Genomic DNA, 22,491 nt, shown 5'->3' on the forward strand with positions numbered 1-22,491 from the left:
TCCACTTAGTGTGTGTACAAAGTTTTAGGTCTCTATATATTTTCCTCTTGGAGTTACAATGGTCATACGCACACACCCACCCACACACACACACACAGGCTCTTTTATTATCACAGAATACCAGTACCAGTCTACATAAACATGGACAGTTAATTTTTGTTTTAAATATTCATGCAAAGTTATGACTAATTGCAATTGCCATCCCTTATTTTGAAGATATAGACAAGATGGAAGACAGCACCTGCTTCTAACTCTTGAGCTGTACTATTTAAATAACAGGGTTTCACTACATTTCATAATCCACCTATGACCCAAAATCACAATTAATTTGTGATGATGAGAAACCCACTTGAAGTAAAAATCTATCTCAAGATGGCTGATATGGGTATTAAAATTTTTATTAAAATAAAGCAGAGAACAAAGTTTCAACCTTCTTAAGTCATCTTCAGGTTAACAAAGAAAGTTTGCAACTAACTGTTAGAGACAAGAGTGTAAACGAGTACGAATTGTAGGGGGCGTTGCAGTATACATTAACAATTAATTTGTATAAGTATAAAGGTGTTCCTTTATATTGGTTTAATTTTTTTTTTAGTTATTGTACAAGTAAGGCTTTTTTAATATTGCATTTGTTTATGTTTGTTTTCCTACTTAGTATCTGGGTGTTTTCTACAGTTATGTTGTGTTTATTTGATTTGCAGTGTTCAAATACGTGTGAAGATGTTTTGTTTTGTTTTTTTTTGTTCTTTGAATCTGGTTTCCATTTGCTGCTTGTTTCTCTAAAAACTAAGAGTGCTCTGTAGATGTTAATCCAGCAATTCCCAGCAACCAATTAACAACTCTTATAGAATTCACTACCATCAAAACTAACTATGTTCAATAACAAAAACAACCTACAAATAAATGGCCTAAGTATGGGGAATTCCATGTCACCAGTTCTAGCCAACATTTTCATGACACAGACTGAATCTCAAGAGATAAATTCAGCTTTAGACCTACCACTATACTGGTACAGATACGTTGATGGCATAATTGCTGGATTCACATCTACATAACACTTAATTTCTCAACCATGTTAACTCCATACACCCCAACATTAAGTTCACCTATGAACACAAAAAACTATCCCAAATAACATTTCTCAACCTTAAGATCACAAGAACCAATACACAATTCAAAAGAGAAATCCACAGCAAAAAATCATCCATACTGGACTATACATTTCCTGGGACTCAGCAAACAAAACAATATAGTTTAATTGTCTACACAATAGTTCCTATATCACACCCAGCTCAACTAATTATCACCTAGACTGAAATGTACATCTCTTACTCAATGTCACAAAGACAGAGGAACACATCAATCAATGGAGTCTCTTTCTCACTAATAATAAAACAAAAAAATAAATCTATGACATCTTTCTCATTATGGTTCAGACAGAGGAATACACTAATCCATACAGTATCACTATCATCAGAGCTCAAAAAGTAAAAATTTATTAATCTAATTTCATTTTGATCTTTGACCAGCCTTAATATTCTCAAATGAGAATGTTCTTCAGAAAACTGGCAAGAAAACTTCACCTAGAATGACATGTTTTAAGGCCTAATGTAAACTTATTTTTTTACATCCTTAGCAAAGGTCTCTAGAATTAGTCAATACAAAATTACTAATCTGAGCTTCAGTTTGTTTAAACTTTCAGTTGCTTTTACAAAACTATGCATGTTCAAAATTTTGCGATACCTGGTTTTGTTCCCAGACAAATAACCCCAATATGACAAATTTCATTTTTGTTTTCCTCAACCCTAAAAAGTTAAAAAGTGTTTACAGAATTACTTTCCCCAAATTACTAATATGTTCATATACTACTAACTACAGGTGCATCATGATAAGAAATTTTACCTTATCACAACACTCAATATAAAGAACTGGTGAAAATAAGTCAGGAAATTGTTATTTTTTTATGTCATGTACACAGGAAACCCAAATAACAATTAGTAGAATTAACCACAATACTGATAGTTTGTTATTATACCATTTTATTTCATTAGGGATCCTGCAAACAATAAAATCACAGAGATAATTACTACATAACTATAAACATGCAATTAAAAATTATAAGGTCTATAATATATTTCTAGGGTTAATAATAAAACAATATAACCATTCTTAAGTAAATCATTTTTGTGTGTGGCTTTCTTCAGAGATTCTAAACTTTATGTTTTCATTGTGCATTGACTCAAAAGAAGAAACTTTTTGAAATGCAACTATTAAAAACAATTGTTTAACTTGAATTAATAATAATTTATAAAATAAAAGTAACACAAATTTGTAGGGGCCATTGTGATCAAATTAAAGTTCATGGTGACGGCTGCCAAATAGTTTTAGAATAAATGCACAGGGCCACTCCCTACTACAAATTAAACATTTTGGATATCTTTACCATGTCTTCTTAATGAATGCATTTATATGATATTAAACAAGCAAAAATTAATTCTCACTACAATGCTATATCACAATTAACTAAAGCAACCAATTTGCAGAAGACCAGTGGACTTACCCTGGCCAATATATCTGCACTAATTGCTGTTAGTTTCTTCAGAGAAGCATCTGTTTGTGAAAGACTGCTTGATAACTGAGGACCTGAGAGTACTTGGGTCATTTCCTTGACATAGTTTTCACGTAGAATACTCTGGAAAAGAAAAAAATGAAACTAATCTTCAATACTTTAAGGCATTATTTTACATTACAAGTTTCCTAAAAAAAATCCCTCATTCTGACCTTCCTTGTTTTCTTTAAAAAAATAAAATATAGACCTAAACCTAAATTATTATTAAACAAGACAAAAGCATTATATATGTATAATGCAGAGCTAGAAGACATTCTTTTAAAAAATATATAATACTGTCACCTAAAAAGAAAGAAAGATCCAGTTTCAAAAATACCCCCATTTTAATCTACTACAATTCATTAGAAATATAACAATCACAAACCAAAACACTCTTAAATAAAGAATAAATGCTACTAAATACAACTAGAAAACGTTTTAAAAAACATATGTAATACTGTAATTGTTTAATTAACATATATTGTATTGTTTCACAGACCATAAAATGACACTGATTGTAAATTAATTTCCAACAGCAAATTTTTTTTTTAATTTTTAATTGAATTACTAAATGAAAATAAACAACATAAAATCATGTTTAAACTTTCATTCAAAGTTCTCATGAACAATTCACACACTCAAATTTACATTCCCTGAATAACACTACCTATTACCTTTCTATCAAAACGAAAAGCCAAGTTTTCCAGCCTTTTCTGGCGAAGGAGTTCTTCTCGAAGCGCCACCTCTCGCCTGTGTTCTGCTTTCTCTAGTTCATTCCATGCTCGTTCCAAATCATGAACAAGTTTACCCTCTGGTGGCACATACAGTGGCTGACCAAGAGCCTTCATTTTAGTCTGTACTGCAAACAATAGGGCTTCAATTTCACTTCTTTCTCGGTATCTGAGATGGTGATAAAAACATGTTCAAAGAAATCCAGAAGCAACATTTTATGTTTTTAAATTCCATTATTACAATATTTCATAGAAATGTAAATTTACTTAAAAGCACATTGTACAGGACATGACAGCTAAATTCCATTAGTCATCATGTAAAACCTTAGATGCAAGCACTTGTATTTCTTCAAGAGTTGTTTAGGCCAGATGGGATAGTATATTACGTACAACATGGCTAAACATCCAGATCAAAGACACTAAAGGTTCACACATAACCATCCCTAATTTAGAACTGCTGACAAGAGAGGAGGTAGTCACTGAGAAGCTCCTGCCTTCTATGTATATCCTCTTAGCCAAATAGCAGAATTGAGTATCAAATTTATAATGGCCTTACAACTGAAAATACAGAGTGGACTTAATAAAATATCATGACTCAAACCTTAAATGTTCTGATCTGCAGCTGGACACACTGACTACTAGACCATGCCTAACCAATATAAACAAATTATTTTATAGATTTATGAAATTCTTGTTTAAAATACAAAAAATTGAACATACTTTGGTGGTTTCTCAACTGTTCTGTATTCTTTGAACTTTAGAAGTTCCCTCAGGATTCCTTCCATAGAATTAGGAAACTTTCTATCATCCAGTTCACGAATCTTACTTCTGATCCAATCAAGTAATGTTGTTGTGAAATGTTCATAGTCTTTCTTAAGCTTGTCAGCATCCATCATCTGTCCTACAATCTAAAATCAAAATAGATTTAATTTAGTTACTTTTGTTTTAATAGCTCATACATGACAAAGCATTGGCACTGCAAGAAAACTTTGTTATGTCTAAACTTTTAGTTTTTCTTACTTGGAGCATATTTAGCCTGAAAACAAACCTAAAATGTGTTGTGTGAGAGAAAGGTGGCAAAGCAACAAGATAATGTTACTATAAGGTTAAAGCTTAAAGAAAACACCCCATTGATGTTAAAGGTGTGATTGTATTTAACTGACTTTAACTAAGACCCTTAAAACTATATCAAAACACTATGATCACTACCAACTTTTAGTACAATTTGAATGGATTTTCATGTAACACTGCTAGAGCCACAGACATTTGAAATTTGTATCACATTTTTGACAGGACTACAGAGGAAGAAAGCCAAGACAGCAGCAGACCCAGCAGTGGACATGGAAGTTTATGATTGGTTTGTGAGACTTCGAGCTACTGAATTCGTATTTTAAACTTTGCCATGACTATTTAATAGCATTTAAAGTATGTTTTCTCATAACTGGCCTTAAACTGTGATTGGAAACTATATGACACCTAATTAATTTACATGTCCATAACTAAGTATTTAGTATTACAGTTATTAAAAGTTCTTAATTTGTCTGGTATTTAATGGTGTGTTACTAAAAGCAAATATTTCAACCTTAAACCTATTACAATATGTTTTCTTAGTTTCTTTTCAAATCATTTTGAAATATATTCTATTCTGCCTATCAATACAACAAATGTTTACTTTCCCTATGTTGAAATAATCACTTACCCATATATTTACTCTGACACTTAAACATGTATGCACTACATATATCTAAACAGATATTTACTCAAAGATACATCCACTCTACTCTTACAAAACTTATGATATCTAGTTATTTACTAGAGTTTTAAGAACTAATAAAACTCATTTAGAATTGAGAAAAAGAAATTCTAAACTTCTCAATATGGTGAAGTGGCATGTTTAGTAAAAATACCAATTGACAACTGTACATGTTCCAACAATATTTAGAGAATCTGAAAACTCACATTTGCTATTCTTCGTCCTCCCTTCAGTTCACTTTTCATCTTGGCGAATGTGTGATAATAGGAAGCCACATATGTTATAATCGACTTCTCATCTGGTCTTGTAATATCCACATCTGAAAGAAAGTTTAATTGCTACATGAACACATTTTAACTAGAAATACATTCAAAGTTCAACTAATGATCAATTAGTTCTGATTAAAGCAATCTTTCTACATAAAACTATAAATAATCCAGTAGCCAGTGTAGCTACTTTAACAGAAGCATACATTATATCTAACTGCAAGTTAAACACTAATAACCAACAAAAGGAGATTTGTATAACTTTTCACAACTGATTACTTAATGTTAAGACAACAAGAAGTTAGTTACCGCAAGAATTTTAAAAATCTGCAAAACAGTTTAACTGAATTTTACAGGTAAAAGTTGAAAATTTTGGAATAATTTGTCATAAACAAGGAATATCTTGTTTGCCCAGATAATTTAAACACTTAGAAGACAGTTAAAATGTTAAAATATTTGTCTGATTGAATTATAAGTGCCACACAATTAAGTTATCCTTTACTAAGATATAGCGTTATCTACAGCTGTGAAACTTTACTTGTGTTATATTAACTTAACACAGTTTTTGTAATGTGTGATTAATGATGAATGCATTTTGTACAGAATTCTTAAATATTTTAAAAAATTATTTTGCATCTCTTTCCAATAAAAAATTTAAAAGCTTACTATGAGGTTAACCCCATATTTTTTGTTATAATTACTCATTTATCTAAACACAAACATAATAATTTTTTGTTTGTCATATTTCAATTTCAATGTGTTTAAAAATTTTCAAGGTTTACATTTGAAAATTATAGAATTATTCTACAAAAAATTGAAATGAAATAAAAACAAGGGAAAAATGAACTAATAAAAAATCAAGGTTATATAAATAATGTAGAAAATTAATAATAATAATAATAATAATAATAAAAACATTAATTCTTCCAATATTTGTAATATGGTACAATCCATTAGAACTTGTACTATTAAGTTCTAAGTATAAGAAAACTGAAACCTAAAGAAAATAATATGAAATACACTTCTAGATACTCATTTATTTTTCACTCAAAAACTGTTTTAAGAAAATAACAAATAACTTATATTTGAGAGGGAAAAAATCACATTGAAAGAGACACTAAGTCAGAACCTATTTTCTACACAAAAAATAAATTAACGTTACAAGAATTGAACGAAGTGTCACGGACACTTTACCTTCAGCATCAAGAAGGCGAGGTATACCAAGTTCCTTCTCTGCAACATCAAAAGCATTGTTGAGGTTGTCAATGTGGTTATTTGGATTTAAGTCATTGTAATTTATCAGGTCTGGGCGATGGGCATGTATCAATGCATTGAACCCGAGGCCATTTCTCCAACTCCGAGTGAAATCCTGAATGTTGACATGGGGATAACTGCCAAATAACAGGGAAATATAAATAAGAATTGTTGTCAAGTCTTATACGTATTTTTACTAACAGATACTGTCAGCTGAAAACAAGAAACTGTAATTTCAAACAAAATTACGAGTCAGTTTCACTTACCAATTTACCAAAAGTGCAATTCTCAGCAGTAAATGTACAGTAACAAAGAATATCTAATTTCATGTTCAAGATTATTTTTTTAAATTTCCAAACAGAATATATTTTCAAAGATATCCAACAGATGGCGATAAAGGTATCAAATTAATTAGTCCTTGAGGTATAATAATTTCTTGTCTTAAAGTACAAAGTTCAATATAGTAGTACAATATCATTCTACACATTTGACATAATGACAAGTGTTTATGACTTTCAGTAAAATTAATTGTGGTGAAATAGCAGTTCAAGAAAAACTTCGTCATTATTACTACGCAATTCTACTTGTTTAAAGAATCCATACAAATAGTATCACTAGCCAAACCGAGGATAGATACCTCGCAGTGTTGTACGTCTTTGATATTATTTTTCCCGAATAATACACTTTTTTCTAGTGATCATTAATGACACTTACTTTTTTAATGAATGAAATAACTATTTTGTAATAACCTACTTTCTAACCTTTGAACACAGTTAAGTAAATCTACCTTCAAGAAGCATTTATAAATATAACGATATGATAAAATAGATACTTTTTTTTTTTCGTGAAACTTTCATGGCTATCACAGAATTCTGCTCGTCCTTTTTAACACTTAAATTACTCTAAGAATAACACCACCGAGTTCAACCCGTTCTAAACTTACATAAATGTAACGCCTTTTTATACAAGTTTCACCCATTCATTTATTTTGTCCAAATTTATCTATCATACTTCACGTGCACTTCCAATCTGATTAGTATATTTCACGTGCATTGACCATTTAATTACTAAGTTTCATGTCCATTATCTATTACATTACCAGGTTTCATGTCCATTACCCGTTGTTCTTCCATATTTACTGTAAGTAAACTTCTTAAAATAATAAATCTACTATCAAGTTCTTTGTAGAGGTACAAAATATTATAATTATTAGATTTTTAAAACATGTAACTATTTTTAATATTGTTTTTCAATCTCATAATAAAATGATATTAATATACTTTCAATCTAATTTACTACTTTTTAGATATACCCAACCAAGTTTCAAATGTTTACACACTAAATTGCAATAGAATGAGAATCCCATGATATCCTGCTGTTTAAAACTTTCGTAAATATTTGTGTTCCAAAACAAAGTTTCACCCACAACAATCTCAAAACCTAACATGTTATGAGGAGATTAATAGATTAATATTACAAACATAAATTCACCAATCACAACACAGAGTGTTTTATACATATATACATATAACAAAATGACATCTAAGTATATCAAACCTCACACAACCAATTACTTTTCATGTCATTATAGTTACACTATCCCCACAATTTGACTCCGTATAATTTAACATAAGATAGTAAATAAACTTTACTGTATAAAAATATTTAACCTTACCCCCTTGTTTTTCTTTGACACCATAAAAGTAAAGCGTCTTTAGCAGATTTCTTCTCGCTACTTTCATCAGTCTCATCCTATCATAAACATAATATATGAGCAAAAATATATTGCCAATATTCTTCATGAATACAACTAAATTTTAAATTGTGAATACATGCCCTAGTGTGAGTGCATTAGTTGGTTTAATTTTGATTTGAATTTCGTGCAAAGCTACACGAGAGCCATCTGCGCTAGCCGTCCCTAATTTAGCAGTGTAAGACTAAAGGAAAGACAGTTAGGCATCACCACCCACCGCCAACTCATGGGCTATTATTGTACTAACGAATAGTGGGATTGACCGTCAATTTACACGGCTGACAGGGCAAGCATGTCGGATTACGAGTCGAGTGCCTTAACCACCTGGCCAGGTACATTAGTAAACAGATTTTTAAAAATGTTGTCGTAAAAGACAAGTTACTTTTAACCATAAGTTCAATAACCACACTCACTCTGTCTTCACTAAAAATATTTACACTTCACTGACATTGTTTAAAATACATCTAATTTTTACAATATATTATTAGTAATAATATGTACATAGTCTACAGTGTAAAAGTCAAATAAATAGCCTACTTTATAAATATTTAAATTATGTATTTTTAATACCACCTGATGCTATATTTTTAATATCTCAAACTACAACTATTTTTTTAAACAGACACTCAATCTTTGCTATGGAAACTCAACATAAACTACACTTTTCAAACTAAGTTGATCGTTTTTTTCTTTCTTAAATAACTGAAAAGTTTGATACTTCTTGTGAGAGAAACAATAAAGTAACAAAAGTTTTACATATAAAAAGGAGTAATTCAAGTAGCTCTTTACGAAATAATAATTTTTTTAAGTTAAAATATCTTCAGTGTTCAATCGACTTAATCATGTACTTACACTGACTGAAAAGTACATGTACTAAAAGGGGAGACAAAGTACTAGTTATTATGCAAGCAACCAGCTAGGTGGGTTTTGTAGCACCTGATGTTGACTGAAAAACCAGTTAAATAGTACAATGAAAGTACTGTTAAACTGGGTGAAAACAAATTCATTCATGGTCACAACACTAAATGTTATGTTACCTGTAATCAATTTAGTTATTTATTCTATATCCACCCTAAGTTACTTCAATACGCTGTTTATTCGTGTATTATTTTTAAAAACGAAATCAGCATGTACTATCAAAACTTTTCTAGGTTCAATTAATTTTAGAATAAGTTTTGACATAAATATATTTACTCGTTGCACGATCATCTAAAATTAATTAAAGCTAGAAAAGCAAACAAAATGTATGTTTTATTTATAAGAGAAAGTTTCCTTACTTACATAGCCTGTATACTAAAGAATGGTTGCGTTTAAACTGCCACTAAATAATTCCAATTCTAATTACAACATAAACTGTAACAGATGAGACAATTCCCGTTAAGTATTTCGCAGCAGAAACGTCATATACTTAAGCCTACTTATCTTAATACAAGTGAAATTATTTCCACTTTATCATAAAAAAGTGTTTATTTTAAATACGTAAGTAGACAAAAAAAACAAACTTAATACTCACGACATCAATTTGAATTTCTTGAATTTGAAAACGAAGAATTATCGTCCATATTAGACCAAGAATTAATCTTGGATTACCATCTACGATATCCTCTGCTCCTATACTTTCCAGTCGTACCTGATGCAAAAATAAAACATTTATACGACAAAGTAACTCGAAAAAAACAACCGACGTCTTCAAAGGGCAAATCTTTCGTTATCATAAATATCGTGTCTATGACTTAAGTTGTTTTTTTTAATCTAAGGAATGATGCTCTTATAATACTTTATAGTCCATTCAACAGGTTTTATTAAGTTAAACAAAATTTTGTAAGCAATATAAAAATATTTTTGACAGACTTATAATATCGAACTCATACCAATAAATAAGAGTTCTATATTTTATGGGTTTGTTTGTTTCCTTCTAGTTACATATCTCTACGAATGAAGGTAAAATATGAGTAGGAAAATTTTCAATAATCAAACCAATTGTTTTTTATTCGCAGTCTATGGACATGTAAATGATAAAAAATATGATTTAAAATAAATTCAAATTTTCTGGACATTGTCAATAACTAGGAATAACATATTTTAACTCGTTACATTTGGAAGAGTTTACTCATGATCGGCTCATATTTGGTGTTGTTTGTTTATTATAACTGTGATGACATAAACTATGTATCTAATATGCATACATAAGAAAACTGAGCTTTCACATCTGAACATTTTGTTAAAGATGATAAAAATGCTTTAGAACAGTTTACTTAAAAATACGAAAAGTGAAAGTACGTCAGACTTTCACTGTTGACATTATAACTTGTGGAGCGAACAAACTGCTGAAACCACTCATTACATAAATTACGATAGATTTGCACGTGGCAACGTTTTGCTCGAGGCTGATAGTTGGAATGGAAGTTTCTCAAGGTCAATATGTCTGATAAACAAGCACGGCGTTACAAAGGTGTTGTTTAAAACATTAAGAGATATATGTTAATTTTTAATATGCCTTCAATCTATCTGCATAACAGCAAAACAAATCCCAAACTTTAACAGATCGCATTTTACTATTACTTATTGTACCACCTCACAATTTAACTTTTCCAACCTACAGTACCGCCCTCTATCGTCCTTCGCTGGTGTTCTGATATAAATCACGTATCTATTTTCTTTAGTCTTCGTACTATTCGGTAATAGATGTTTTCCATACCTGTATTTTCATATGGTTACACGGATACATTTTTATAGTTTCGATCGAGATTTGTGTCATAAACTTTGTATTCAAATGAAAAATTATAGTTAAATCTATAAAAGGTCCCTGCGTAGTTAGGACTAACGGTAATTGCAGGAAGTACAACTACTATCTAAAAGCTGGACAATCAATTTCGACCCGGTTTTTCAACTTTGCTCTACTCATGCGTTATACGCGCATTCCATGTACGCGCGTGCCAATGTACCCAAATACCAGATGGCGTCAGTGAAAAGCTTTGCGCTCCTTACACTACTGTTAAAGAATGAACTCCTGGCTTGGCTGGAAATTTTATACAAATAACGAATATCGTAAATTCGGAGAGTTATTTCTGTTATAGCATAGAACACAAAATCTTCATCTTAATATTTACAGACGATGCACCAAGACTTAATTTACAATAAAACGCTCGCTTAAACTTCTTAATTATATGGCATTTATAATTAAAACGCTTTTATTTGTGCGAACAGAAAATAGGTTACTTTTTTTCCCCATAATTTATTCGTATGAAACAATTATGGGACCCTTGAACGATTTAACTGTTTTACTCTTGAAAAATGGTCAACTATTCGAAAGTGGTCGAGTTTCTGATCTTTTGAAATCTTATCAATTATTTGTGTGTGTGTGTGTGTGTGTGTGTGTGTGTGTGTGATGCTTTTTGTTAACCCTGCTATCTTGGACGGCTTGTTTAATGTTATTAAGGCAGTAACAGCACATTCCCATTACCAAGAATAAGTATATAGATAAAATGGAAAATCATACATCCCTGCAATAACATTACACTAATTGACTGTCACAGACAGAGTTATTTTACTCGAAATTCTTGAGATAATTCTGATAAAAACACCTTAGAATCGAAACGACAGGCTTCAGAGCAACACGGAACTGTGAAGATTTATTACGAAAATAATCGAGTCACGATGACATGCGCAGTGGTTTACTATCAACTTCTGGTAGACACGCCGGTACAGAAGACTTAAAAGGGTTTGGTTTGAGTCAGAAATGTATTTTTATTAATTAACTGATGTTTTATAACTACCTGAAACCAGTATACTTTAGATGCAAGTGGCGGCAAGACTGTTATGATTTCCAAGATTCAGGCATGAATTTTAAAATGGAGTAGAACCTGTTTAACAAATAATTTTTTACCTCTAGATAAAATGGTTTGTTTGTTTGTTTTTTGAATTTCGCACAAAGCTATACGAGGGCTATCTGTGCTAGCCGTCCCTAATTTAGCAGTGTAAGACTAGAGGGAAGGCAGCTAGTCATCACCACCCACCGCCAACTCTTGGGCTACTCTTTTACCAACGAATAGTGGGATTGACTATCACATTATAACGCCCCCACGGCTGAAAGGGCGAGCATATTTGGCGTGACGGGGATGCGAACCCGCGACCCTCAGATTACGAGTCGCACGCCTTAACACGCTTGACCATGCCGGGCCAGATAAAACGGTGTCGAACTTATTTATGGTCATAAATGGTTGTATTTTGTTTTTACTAACAGCTCTATATCAATTCCTAGTTAAAGTTTTGTTCAACATATTTCCCGAAAGTTATTTTGTCTCTCTACATATAAAACTTTTTTCCTTCATTACCTTGGTGTGTAGGAAACCTAAGGCTTTATTAACATTTTCGATTTTGTGCACCCTCATCTTTCCACTGTTAGGTTTAGCCAACTTCTCCCCTGAGATTATCTCCAGGAGCTTCAGCAACTTTCTCCCGTCTCCCAAATCTGTGAACAGATCTTTCACTTCTATTCGGGCCTTGAATAAAGCATTTACAAAATACAGACATATTTATCAAAGAACTTTAGCTAAACAACAGTAAGACTAAGACACTGTAAAACAATTATGAGTGATATTGCGAACAAACGTAAACCAAATCAACTTACCTGGTTCTCTTTTATGTGTTTTGTTTATTCATAAACACAAAGCTGTACAATGTGCTCTACCCAACTCAGTATGAAACTCGACTTTTTTTCGTGTTATAAGCCTTTAGACGTACAGTTGAGCCACTGGGCTTCGCATATAGTATATAAAAAAAGGTTTTTTTTTTCCTTCCTTCTTATTTCAGTACTTTCCTTGTTTCAGAGTACAAGTACGTGTAAGTAAAATGACGTAAATTATATTTAACTTTACACTTAATTACAATAGATATGCTAACTCGATTGGCGATATTTTCTGAAATACTTGCGATACAAAATGGATGTCAATAGGTCATATTCATATATTTTGAATGTTATTTAAAACGACACTTACACAACGAACTGTTATGTTGGTATCCTTAAAAACATTAACGAATTTCACACATTTGCAGTCAGACGAATAAAAACCTGAAAGTAAAATCATGTAAAATTCATAACTTTATATTTTATTTTTATGAAAAGACAAGGCCTTTTTCACGGACCTACTTGCTTACTGTTCAATAACGTTATTTTAACACTCATACGAAAAGTGGGGCCTAATAGGCCCCAGAGCAACTTGAAAGGTTATTAATATTAGGTTAATAATTTTGTATTTAAATGAAATTTAAATGACATTTAATGAAATGAAATCAAATGAAATGGCAATTTCATTTAAATACAAATTTATTAGCCTAATATTAATAACCTTTCAAGTTGCTCTGGGGCCTGTTAGGCCCCACTTTTCGTAGGAGTGTTAAGGTGTCTTAATCCCTACAGCATCTGCTGTTAGAGGACTGTTAGTCTGTAAGTCTCCTGTTGTCAGTGGGTTCATTTGCTTATTTGTATAAATGTTTAGTGATCATATCATTAGTGAAGAATTTCCCGTTAATCCTACCTTATCGTGTTAGAAGCTAAGGATGTATGAGAAATGAAACAACGTATCACACACTTGTTTCTCAGCCAGATTTTGGTACCTCCCCCCCCCCTTCTCCCATTAACTGTACAAGGATTCGTCATAGCCCATAACAAAGATATGTGTACCGTGAGAACTTTAAAATAAAACAAAACTTGGTCTCACCCTCGAATGGGGTTATTAGAATAACAGTCACTTTACATTACTCTATGCACAGATACTTTTAGGACTATATGTATTTCACCACAGAACGAGTTATAGCAGTAACTAAAAGTGTTTCCTTTTCTTTAACCTAATACTGACAATTACTGAAGTGTGAATCAAAAATATTTTATAACGAAATATTTGGTTTAGGTTTCAATTTCGCGCAAAAGTACACGAGGGCTGTCCACGTTAGCCGTACCTAATTTAGTAGTGAAGGACTAGAGGTAAGGCAGCTAGTTATCACCGCTCAAAGCCAACTCATTTACCAACAAATATTGATATAACCGACACATTATAACGTCCCCATGACTGAAAGGGCAAGCATATTTAGCGCGACGAGGATTCGAACCCCCGACCATCAGATGGCGAGTCGAACGTCCTAACCACCTGACCATGCCGGGTCATAATGAAAGGTGTTGTGTTTGTTTGTTATCAATCAAAAACCTACAAAGTGGGATGGTTGTGCTTTGTCTACAGCGAGTATCGAAACCCGAATTTTTGTGTTGCAAGTTCTCAGTCTTACCCCTAAACCACAAGGAGAGATATATTATTTTCACCCTCTGGAGGTTTTCATTCAGTGTAATAAATGAAAATGCAGTCGATTATCTCGAAATTATTCTTAAACCGACTCTAAACGGTGTTTATTCACATCAAATGATTCCCAGATTTGATCTTCATATTAAAAACGAATGGATCATACGGCATTATCTATGTACACGTGACATTCAATGTTTGTTACGTGCTGTAGTAAATAGGCCCGTCATGACCAGATAGGTTAAGGTACTCAACTCGTAATCTGAGGGTCGTGGGTTCGAATACCCGTCACACCAAACATGCTCGCCATTTCAGCTGTGGGGACGTTATAACATTACGGTCAATCCCACTATTCGTTGATAAAAGAGTAGCCCAGGAGTTGGTGATGGGTGGTAATTACTAGCTGCTTTCCCTCTAGTCTTAAACTGCTAAATTAGGGACGGCTAGCGCAGATAGCCCTCGTGTAGCTCTGCGCGAAATTCAAAACAAAAAAAAATCTCCGAAGAAGTCAATCGGAGAAAGATATAGCAAAGTTTATTTTCAAGATGAACGCTACAGGAAACGTATTTTTTGCACTTCCTGAAATTTCATATTGGTATCAAACAGATCCGTCGCTGAACCGTAAATACAAAATAAAAACTTATGAACAAAAACGTTTCTTGCTGTGAAGAAATTTCACGCGAAAAAAATAAAAATACTGGGCTTTTTTCGTCGACCGATTATAATAAATATTTCGAAAATAGAAGAAAAAACAGAAATAACGCATAAAAAGAGAGAACGTGTTTCAACATAAGCATGTTTGTTGGGAATATAATTACTTGTTCTTTCTTTTTTTTTTTGGTGTTGCGGTAAAACACGTGCAAAATTTTATTGTACCATGTCGAATTAATTGATTCGAATCAAATGTATCCCCTTTGGCATTACTTACAGAAATGGTAACTATCAAAAAGCTCTCACATCGGTCGCGGTCTTTTATTGCGCTCATTAAAATGACAAGGTAGGGTGGCATCCAGCGGGGAAAAAAATAAATCTTCCTGGCTACTTTGCAAATGTAGGCCCTCTACTGTGCTGGGTGCACGCGTTGCATCGACACCGAAACATTTTTGCTAACAATGCATTGCAGTTAGTCCCCTTTGCCTGAAAACAAACACAGTGCATTTTTTTTTTAATTAAAGTACCACATGGAATGAGAAAATACAATTGTAAATGGCCCGTTAGACAATCATAATGCATACATGTTTTGAACAGCTTCGGTAACTTGGGTAAAAGCGTTCAAATAGCAATTCGATAATTATTTTTTCTTAAATTAGCCAAAAGATGACCAAACAACATTTTCACAGCTGCACGAAATGTGTCAACTTGTTTTGTTTTGTTTTTTAAAAGTTAATAAGCGATTGTGTTGTTTTGTAACTGATCTAATATTGTTAATTTTATGGACTACGGTTGCTACTTTTGAGTTACTAACTTGACCACAGAAGAATTGTATGGGATTTTCGTCAGTGATTTTGTTCTGCAACTAGCCCTAGTAAATATTTTAATAACTCAACAGTGATGTTCTGCCATTATTATTTTACCAACAGAGGTCGCTGAATGCTTAAAATAAAATGGTTATTTTGATAAATGAGCAGGTGACAATGAAGACGCCTACTTGTCGTCTGTGTCAAAACATTGGCTCGTGAAAGGTACTTTACGTGTATTCTAAAGACTTTGTTCTTAAGATAAAGTACCTTAACGGTAGCTCCCACAGTACGGACAGCCCATTGTGTAATTTTGTGCTTAACAACAAACAAAGATAAACGCTAAAGTTAAAACCACAAGCAATGTCCCACATCAAACCGTTAATCAGTTTCTACAGTTGTAAACAGATTTGTTAGAAACCTTGTAAGTGCAAATTCCGGGTAAAGCGAACGACGAGAACATGCTTTAACCAATGTACGCATCTATAAAATATATGACTTCTATGACTGGAAAATGACTCCATGTGACGAAATGTTTGTAAGAAAATTCTAATGGACTAAGAAATATGCCGGATGCGAACATCGTATGCACAAAGCAGCCAAGTCCGTTTAAACTGTCAAGAAAAGCACGAGTTGGGTACACGAACCTGGGAATTAACGGGTGGCCGATTGGGGAGGGTGGGGGCTGTTTTAAGCGCACAAATTACTTTGGAACAAGCTCTCAAGCGTGAAGCTGACGTCACACTGCTAACCAAATATGATAGTTACATACGGTTAATAAGGTTAGTGTACTACGATAAACTGCGTTGATTTCTATTTTAATCTTGGTGGCGCATCAGTGATCACAGGCGAAACGATTTTTAAAGGATCTCTGAAACGTCGCCGATGTCAGCCAAGCAGGACCACAAGAAGTAATTTCTATGCATGTATCGTATAAACACAATAAGATACGCTTTTTTACTTTACATAAGCCTACACGTACCTTAATGGCAATATATTAACATTTCATTTTAGACCTTTTGGTCAGCGCAAGGATGCATTCTGACAACTTTAAATAATGTATTTCATGTTGATACAATGTTTTATTTTAATTCAATGTAATTATGTATTTTTGACTAATCTGATACAACGTTGTCTACCAATGTTTAGTTTACTATGTTCTATATTGATTCTTAATAGATACAATGTTTTAAGTCATTTAATGATGTATTTTGTTAGTTGACACCACATTGCCTTCTGATATTTAGTTCACTGTGTTGTATGTTGAAAGTTAATAGGCTTAACCGAAGATGTTACAATGATGTTTTTATTTTAAACAATATTATGCTATAATCTCAAAATGTTACATTAAAATACAATATTGTTTCTGATTCTGTATAATGATCAATGTTGTCCTCAGGTTAGAGGTTAATACGAGGTTTTATTATGGTTCTAAGTTGGTCCAATGTTTCATTATGATTTTTTGTTCAACGTTGCATTTTAATTTCAAGTTTATTATACTTTAATTTCCGGCTAATAGAATGCTTTGTTCGTGAAATAATGTTATAATCTAATGTAAGGTTAATGTTTCAAGTTAATAATGTAGTTACGAATGTGGTCCAAGCGTTTCGGATCCTACCTATAAATGAACGTCTCTTCATGTACCATGTTCCCTATAGGTCATTGATTTTATTAATAACATGATCTCTGATAGTATTAGTCACACACACAAGCGCTGACCAGAGCATTTCAGTACTGCCAGATTATTTTATATTCACTAGAAATTCTGACCAGAGCATTTCAGTACTGCCAGATTCTTTTATATTCACTAGAAATACTGACCAGAGCATTTCAGTACTGCTAGATTATTTTATATTTACTAGAAATACTGACCAGAGCATTTCAGTACTGCTAGATTATTTTATATTCACTAGAAATACTGACCAGAGCATTTCAGTACTGCCAGAATCTTTTATATTCACTAGAAATACTTCAGAAAAAAGTCTGTTTTAAGAGCAAATAAAACCAAAATTAAGAAAAACAAATTTTTATTTCTTGCTTTTCAAGTCCATACGAGATGTTGTGTTGCGCCAACAGTGTATATATAATTCTTCTCGCGATTCATGACATGTTCACGTTTTACTGACGTCAGGATAGTATAAATTGCAACGTTTAATGTCCCTTATGCGACATCATTTTAGTGTTTACTGACTGACTGACAGGCAACACACTGAAAGTGGTTAAAACAGTTGACCCTTCCCCAAGCGGCCTTCGACTCATATCCGGGAATATGAAAGATTTACCACCCCTTCCCTCCCCTCTTTTGGACAATTCTTCAAGTTGTTTTGTGAAAGGCATAAACATATATTTACTCAATATGGGGGGATGTTGACCCCACTGGTGGTAAACTATATCAAAACAAGCAGGTAACTTGTGGGTTAACATTTGGAAAAGCCAAGTTTTTAGTTGATGTAACTTTATATTTTTGAACATCATGTTATCATCTAACAGAACTAGATATACGATAATTAGAGATACAAGCATCAGATCACGTCGAATCTCTTTTCATTTCTTGTTAGTTACAGCAAAGGAAAATAGGTCAAACTAATCCAGTCTTATTTTCTAATTAGAGTCGGCACTAGATATTCTTACAATTAAACATGTCACAACCGAGCACTTTCATAAGGTGAAACTCGTGCAGCAGAAGAATAACAGTCTTCCTCTCGAAAGTGCTCGTGCATCAGGTTTCTATACCTCCGATATTTATTGTCGTCCTGATTCTTTCCCAAGATCATTCACTATCTTGCAGATGCAGGACGTAATACCTTGTACTGTGGTCAAGAAATCCTCACATACTTCCTAAAACACACACGGCCGTATACATTTATTCAACATGGTATGACGGATGAATTTGTTTTATAGTTTGCAGAAAGTTATGAAAACAGAAATAAATTTCAAACCCCACATTTCTACAAACCTGTACAATTACCGAACGGATGCATTCTATAATCTTCTAGGCTTAAACCCAAAGACACCTCAGTGTCGAAGATAATTGGGAATTCCTATATGAAACAATTTATTTTTTTTTACTCAATGAGGTATTGCTGCAGTCATTTTTAATTACAAACGAAAATTTGATACTAATTAACTTTCTCGAAAGTAATCAAAGATTTCAAATGCTGAAGTAATATGCAAGAGGGGTTGGTTTACTTTGAATTTCGCGAAAAGGTACCCATGCTATCCGTCTATAATTTAGCAGTGACAGACTAAAGGAAAGCAGCTAGTTAACACCACCTGTCACCAACTCTTGAGCTACTCTTTAACCAACGAATCGTAGGATTGACCTAACTTATAACACTCCCGCTGCTGAAAAGGCAAGCGTGTTCGGTGTGAGGGAGATTTGAACCCGCGACCCGAAAATTGCGATTCTAACGCTATAATTCTAGGCCATGCTGAGCTTTACTCACGAGGAGAAAGCAAAATTTGTTTGTCATGTACTTTAGAGAAGAAGGTTATTAAATACATTTTTTGGGTATTTCTGGCTTTGATGTTAGAAGACATAACTGGCTTCATTCAACTACTTATTTATCGATTTATTTTAATTTTTATATTTATTTATTTGTTGTCTGAAACATTTCCTCCATTAATAGAGACAGAAGAATGAACACTTAATGTTCCATGATTAACCACATTTCTTCACCTGTAACTTTATTTTAACTACTGTTCTTACACACTAAACAGGATGTTTCTCGAGCAAACTGTCAAGTATTGGTGCAATACTTTTAAATACGAGAAACGAAACTCAATACTGACGTTCGTGTCAGCTAGTTTACGTCTTACAAGATTAGTACACTGGTATATATATATATATATATATACACAAAAAAAAAAAAAAAGGTATATACATGCATACGTCATTCGACGTTTCTGGTTTCTTTAATGTTTTGATTTTCGTGATCGCGCATATATCAATGTCTTAACTTTGACCACGCTGTTCCAGCTGAGAAGCTAACTAGGTGAGACGGTGTTTAATTAGGAAAGTATGATATAGTGTACCGACCTCTATACTTCCAGTCAGTCCATCATCGAAATCTGCTGACTTTGTTACAAACCTATTATTCTAAACGATGAAATATTTCATATTTATAATCATCAGTGTGTTTTTGTTACTCTACAACACTGGAAACGGTTCTATCCTGAACTGCAGTAAAATCTACTGCAGAAGTACTTATTTCGAAAGTTGAAAGTTATAATACCGTTTAAAAATTTGAAGTGTATGTTATCATCATCACAGTATAACAACAAAAAATTACACTTTAAAACTTAAATATATATTTCAATAAATCAAACAAGATCATCAAAAGCTATACGGAAATGGCAACAACTAAAATCTAGATATGAAACAAGTGTTGCTGGGAGCTTATAAATTCTTAGAGTTAAATAAAAGCAAAACAAATTATTCAGACAAAGTTATTTACACCAACTAACAAAACTAATCAATATTAAAAGAACTACAAGATCGCCACCTACAGGCAAAAGTAATGTGTATTATAAAAGAAATTAATAATTAATGGTTATTTGAGACTGAAAATCCATTTATAATACATACATGAATTTAAGCTAAAACATTATACATATCCAAATAAAATATTAACATTTAAACTATTAATTACTATATAAGAATATTTGTGTACTAAAAATATTTATATTCAATACTCATGTATTATTGTTAACACATTTATTTGTTTATTATAATTAGATTTTATATGTTTTCTTTAAAAAAGTAAAACATGATCCACAATCAAGGAAATTTTGCGGATCATAATTTGTTGCAATTTTTGTTCTTAATTTTTCCACCACGAGATAAATAATTACATGTAAACATACATTTTTTTTTTATAAAATATTTGTTACTAGTCTGTATTTTCGAATCATACAATTATCACAAAGCATTAAACAAACCCTGTTTATTTATTGTAATATTTTACAACATTAACTGAACGACATATTCAGAATTAATATAAAATAACTCCATATTTGTCACGAAAACGCGTTTTCATATCCCTTGTACTAATCTCTTCTCACATATTACCAATGGCAGAAATATTTTAACTCTTTTTATTTTGACAATACTGTGGTTGTATTAAGATATCTTAGCATGTTAAGGATTAAAACTGTCGATTCTTTCCTCTACAATATAAAAATCTAGAAGTTACAACTGAACAAAAGAAATTTTGAGTGTTCAAAGTAGAATGCACTACTGAATATTTTAATTTGTATCTATCTAACAACCAACCAAAGCCCTTGCAAAAATATTTTACTTTTTTATTAATTTTATTTTTCAAAACTGATTCACCTTACGACAGAAATAGATGATATTTACAAACAATGATTTTGTTTTTTCATATATTTTACGAAACTAAAAATAGTACTCAGCTCGTAATCGTTGATGTTAATTTAATGTGAATATATATTAAATATTCAACACTTCACCACATTAACGATTACACAAGTTGCTTTTAACTTGAAATAAAAGAAACGTCTCCTAACCTTGGGTAGCAAAAACGAGTTGACCCATTTCGTAAAAGTCTTTTTTTGTATATAAAGTCTTTCTTCTTGAAGTGCTTTAATTCGGCCCGTCTCAAACTTGGAATCTTCCCTTATGAACATCATCTTTGATCCAGAATCTGTTGTCAGTTGCTCCCGTTATTCATATCACTGTAGAATACAAAAACAAGGGAACTAGGTTCGTTTAAAATGTCATAATATTTGAAAGGCCTATATCTAAGAGGGACAAAACAGGTTAAACCGCTGTTCGTATAAATATTTTTCCACCTAGGCATTTTTTTTAGAAAACAACTAACACATTTCACGTCCGTCTGTCTATCTGCAATGTTAACTGTTAATACACTACACAACGAGTCGCTAATTGATGACCTACCTTCCTGACTTGGAAAGCAGACATGTCTTACTGAAGCTCACGGTATACTGTTAAAGTCAGAGAACGTCCTGAACGAGTTTTCTAACTCATTAACCGAAGCCACGATCTTAAAACTTTTTTTACTGAACTGTACGTCATATTCATTCCAAACGTGTTAGCGAATTTTAAACACCTTTGATATGTATGGTAGTATTTTAATAAGATATTCCAGGAACTAACTAGCGTGACAAATTAAAGGCTTCATTACGCTTATTTATCAACGATCTAAGGTAAGGTGTTAATCCCAATTTTTTAAGATGATCACTCCAGAAATTGGTCTTCTGCTTCATTACGTTTACGTTCATGAAAATAAATAAAATGTTTAGGCTTCAATACCGTTTGAAAAATGGCCCGGCATGGCCGGGTGGGTTAAGGCATGCGACTCGTAATCCAAAGGTCGCGGGTTCAAATTGTCGTCGC

At 32.4% G+C, this 22,491-nt stretch overlaps 1 protein-coding gene across 1 annotated transcript in view; it reads right to left on the reverse strand.

Moving 5' to 3' along the window:
- LOC143226523 (spectrin beta chain, non-erythrocytic 5-like) overlaps positions 1-22,491 on the reverse strand; it is a 179,633-nt gene that overhangs the window by 106,288 nt on the left and 50,854 nt on the right. Inside the window, 9 exon segments of the mRNA XM_076457571.1 lie at positions 2,558-2,689; positions 3,280-3,505; positions 4,057-4,244; positions 5,296-5,408; positions 6,550-6,746; positions 8,285-8,361; positions 9,876-9,992; positions 12,697-12,864; positions 21,642-21,809. Coding sequence (XP_076313686.1) covers positions 2,558-2,689; positions 3,280-3,505; positions 4,057-4,244; positions 5,296-5,408; positions 6,550-6,746; positions 8,285-8,361; positions 9,876-9,992; positions 12,697-12,864; positions 21,642-21,764 — 1,341 coding nt within the window. The 5' untranslated portion in view covers positions 21,765-21,809.

Source organism: Tachypleus tridentatus, chromosome 9 (genome assembly GCF_004210375.1).
Source record: "Tachypleus tridentatus isolate NWPU-2018 chromosome 9, ASM421037v1, whole genome shotgun sequence".
In the NCBI taxonomy this organism is placed as follows: Eukaryota; Metazoa; Arthropoda; class Merostomata; order Xiphosura; family Limulidae; genus Tachypleus; species Tachypleus tridentatus.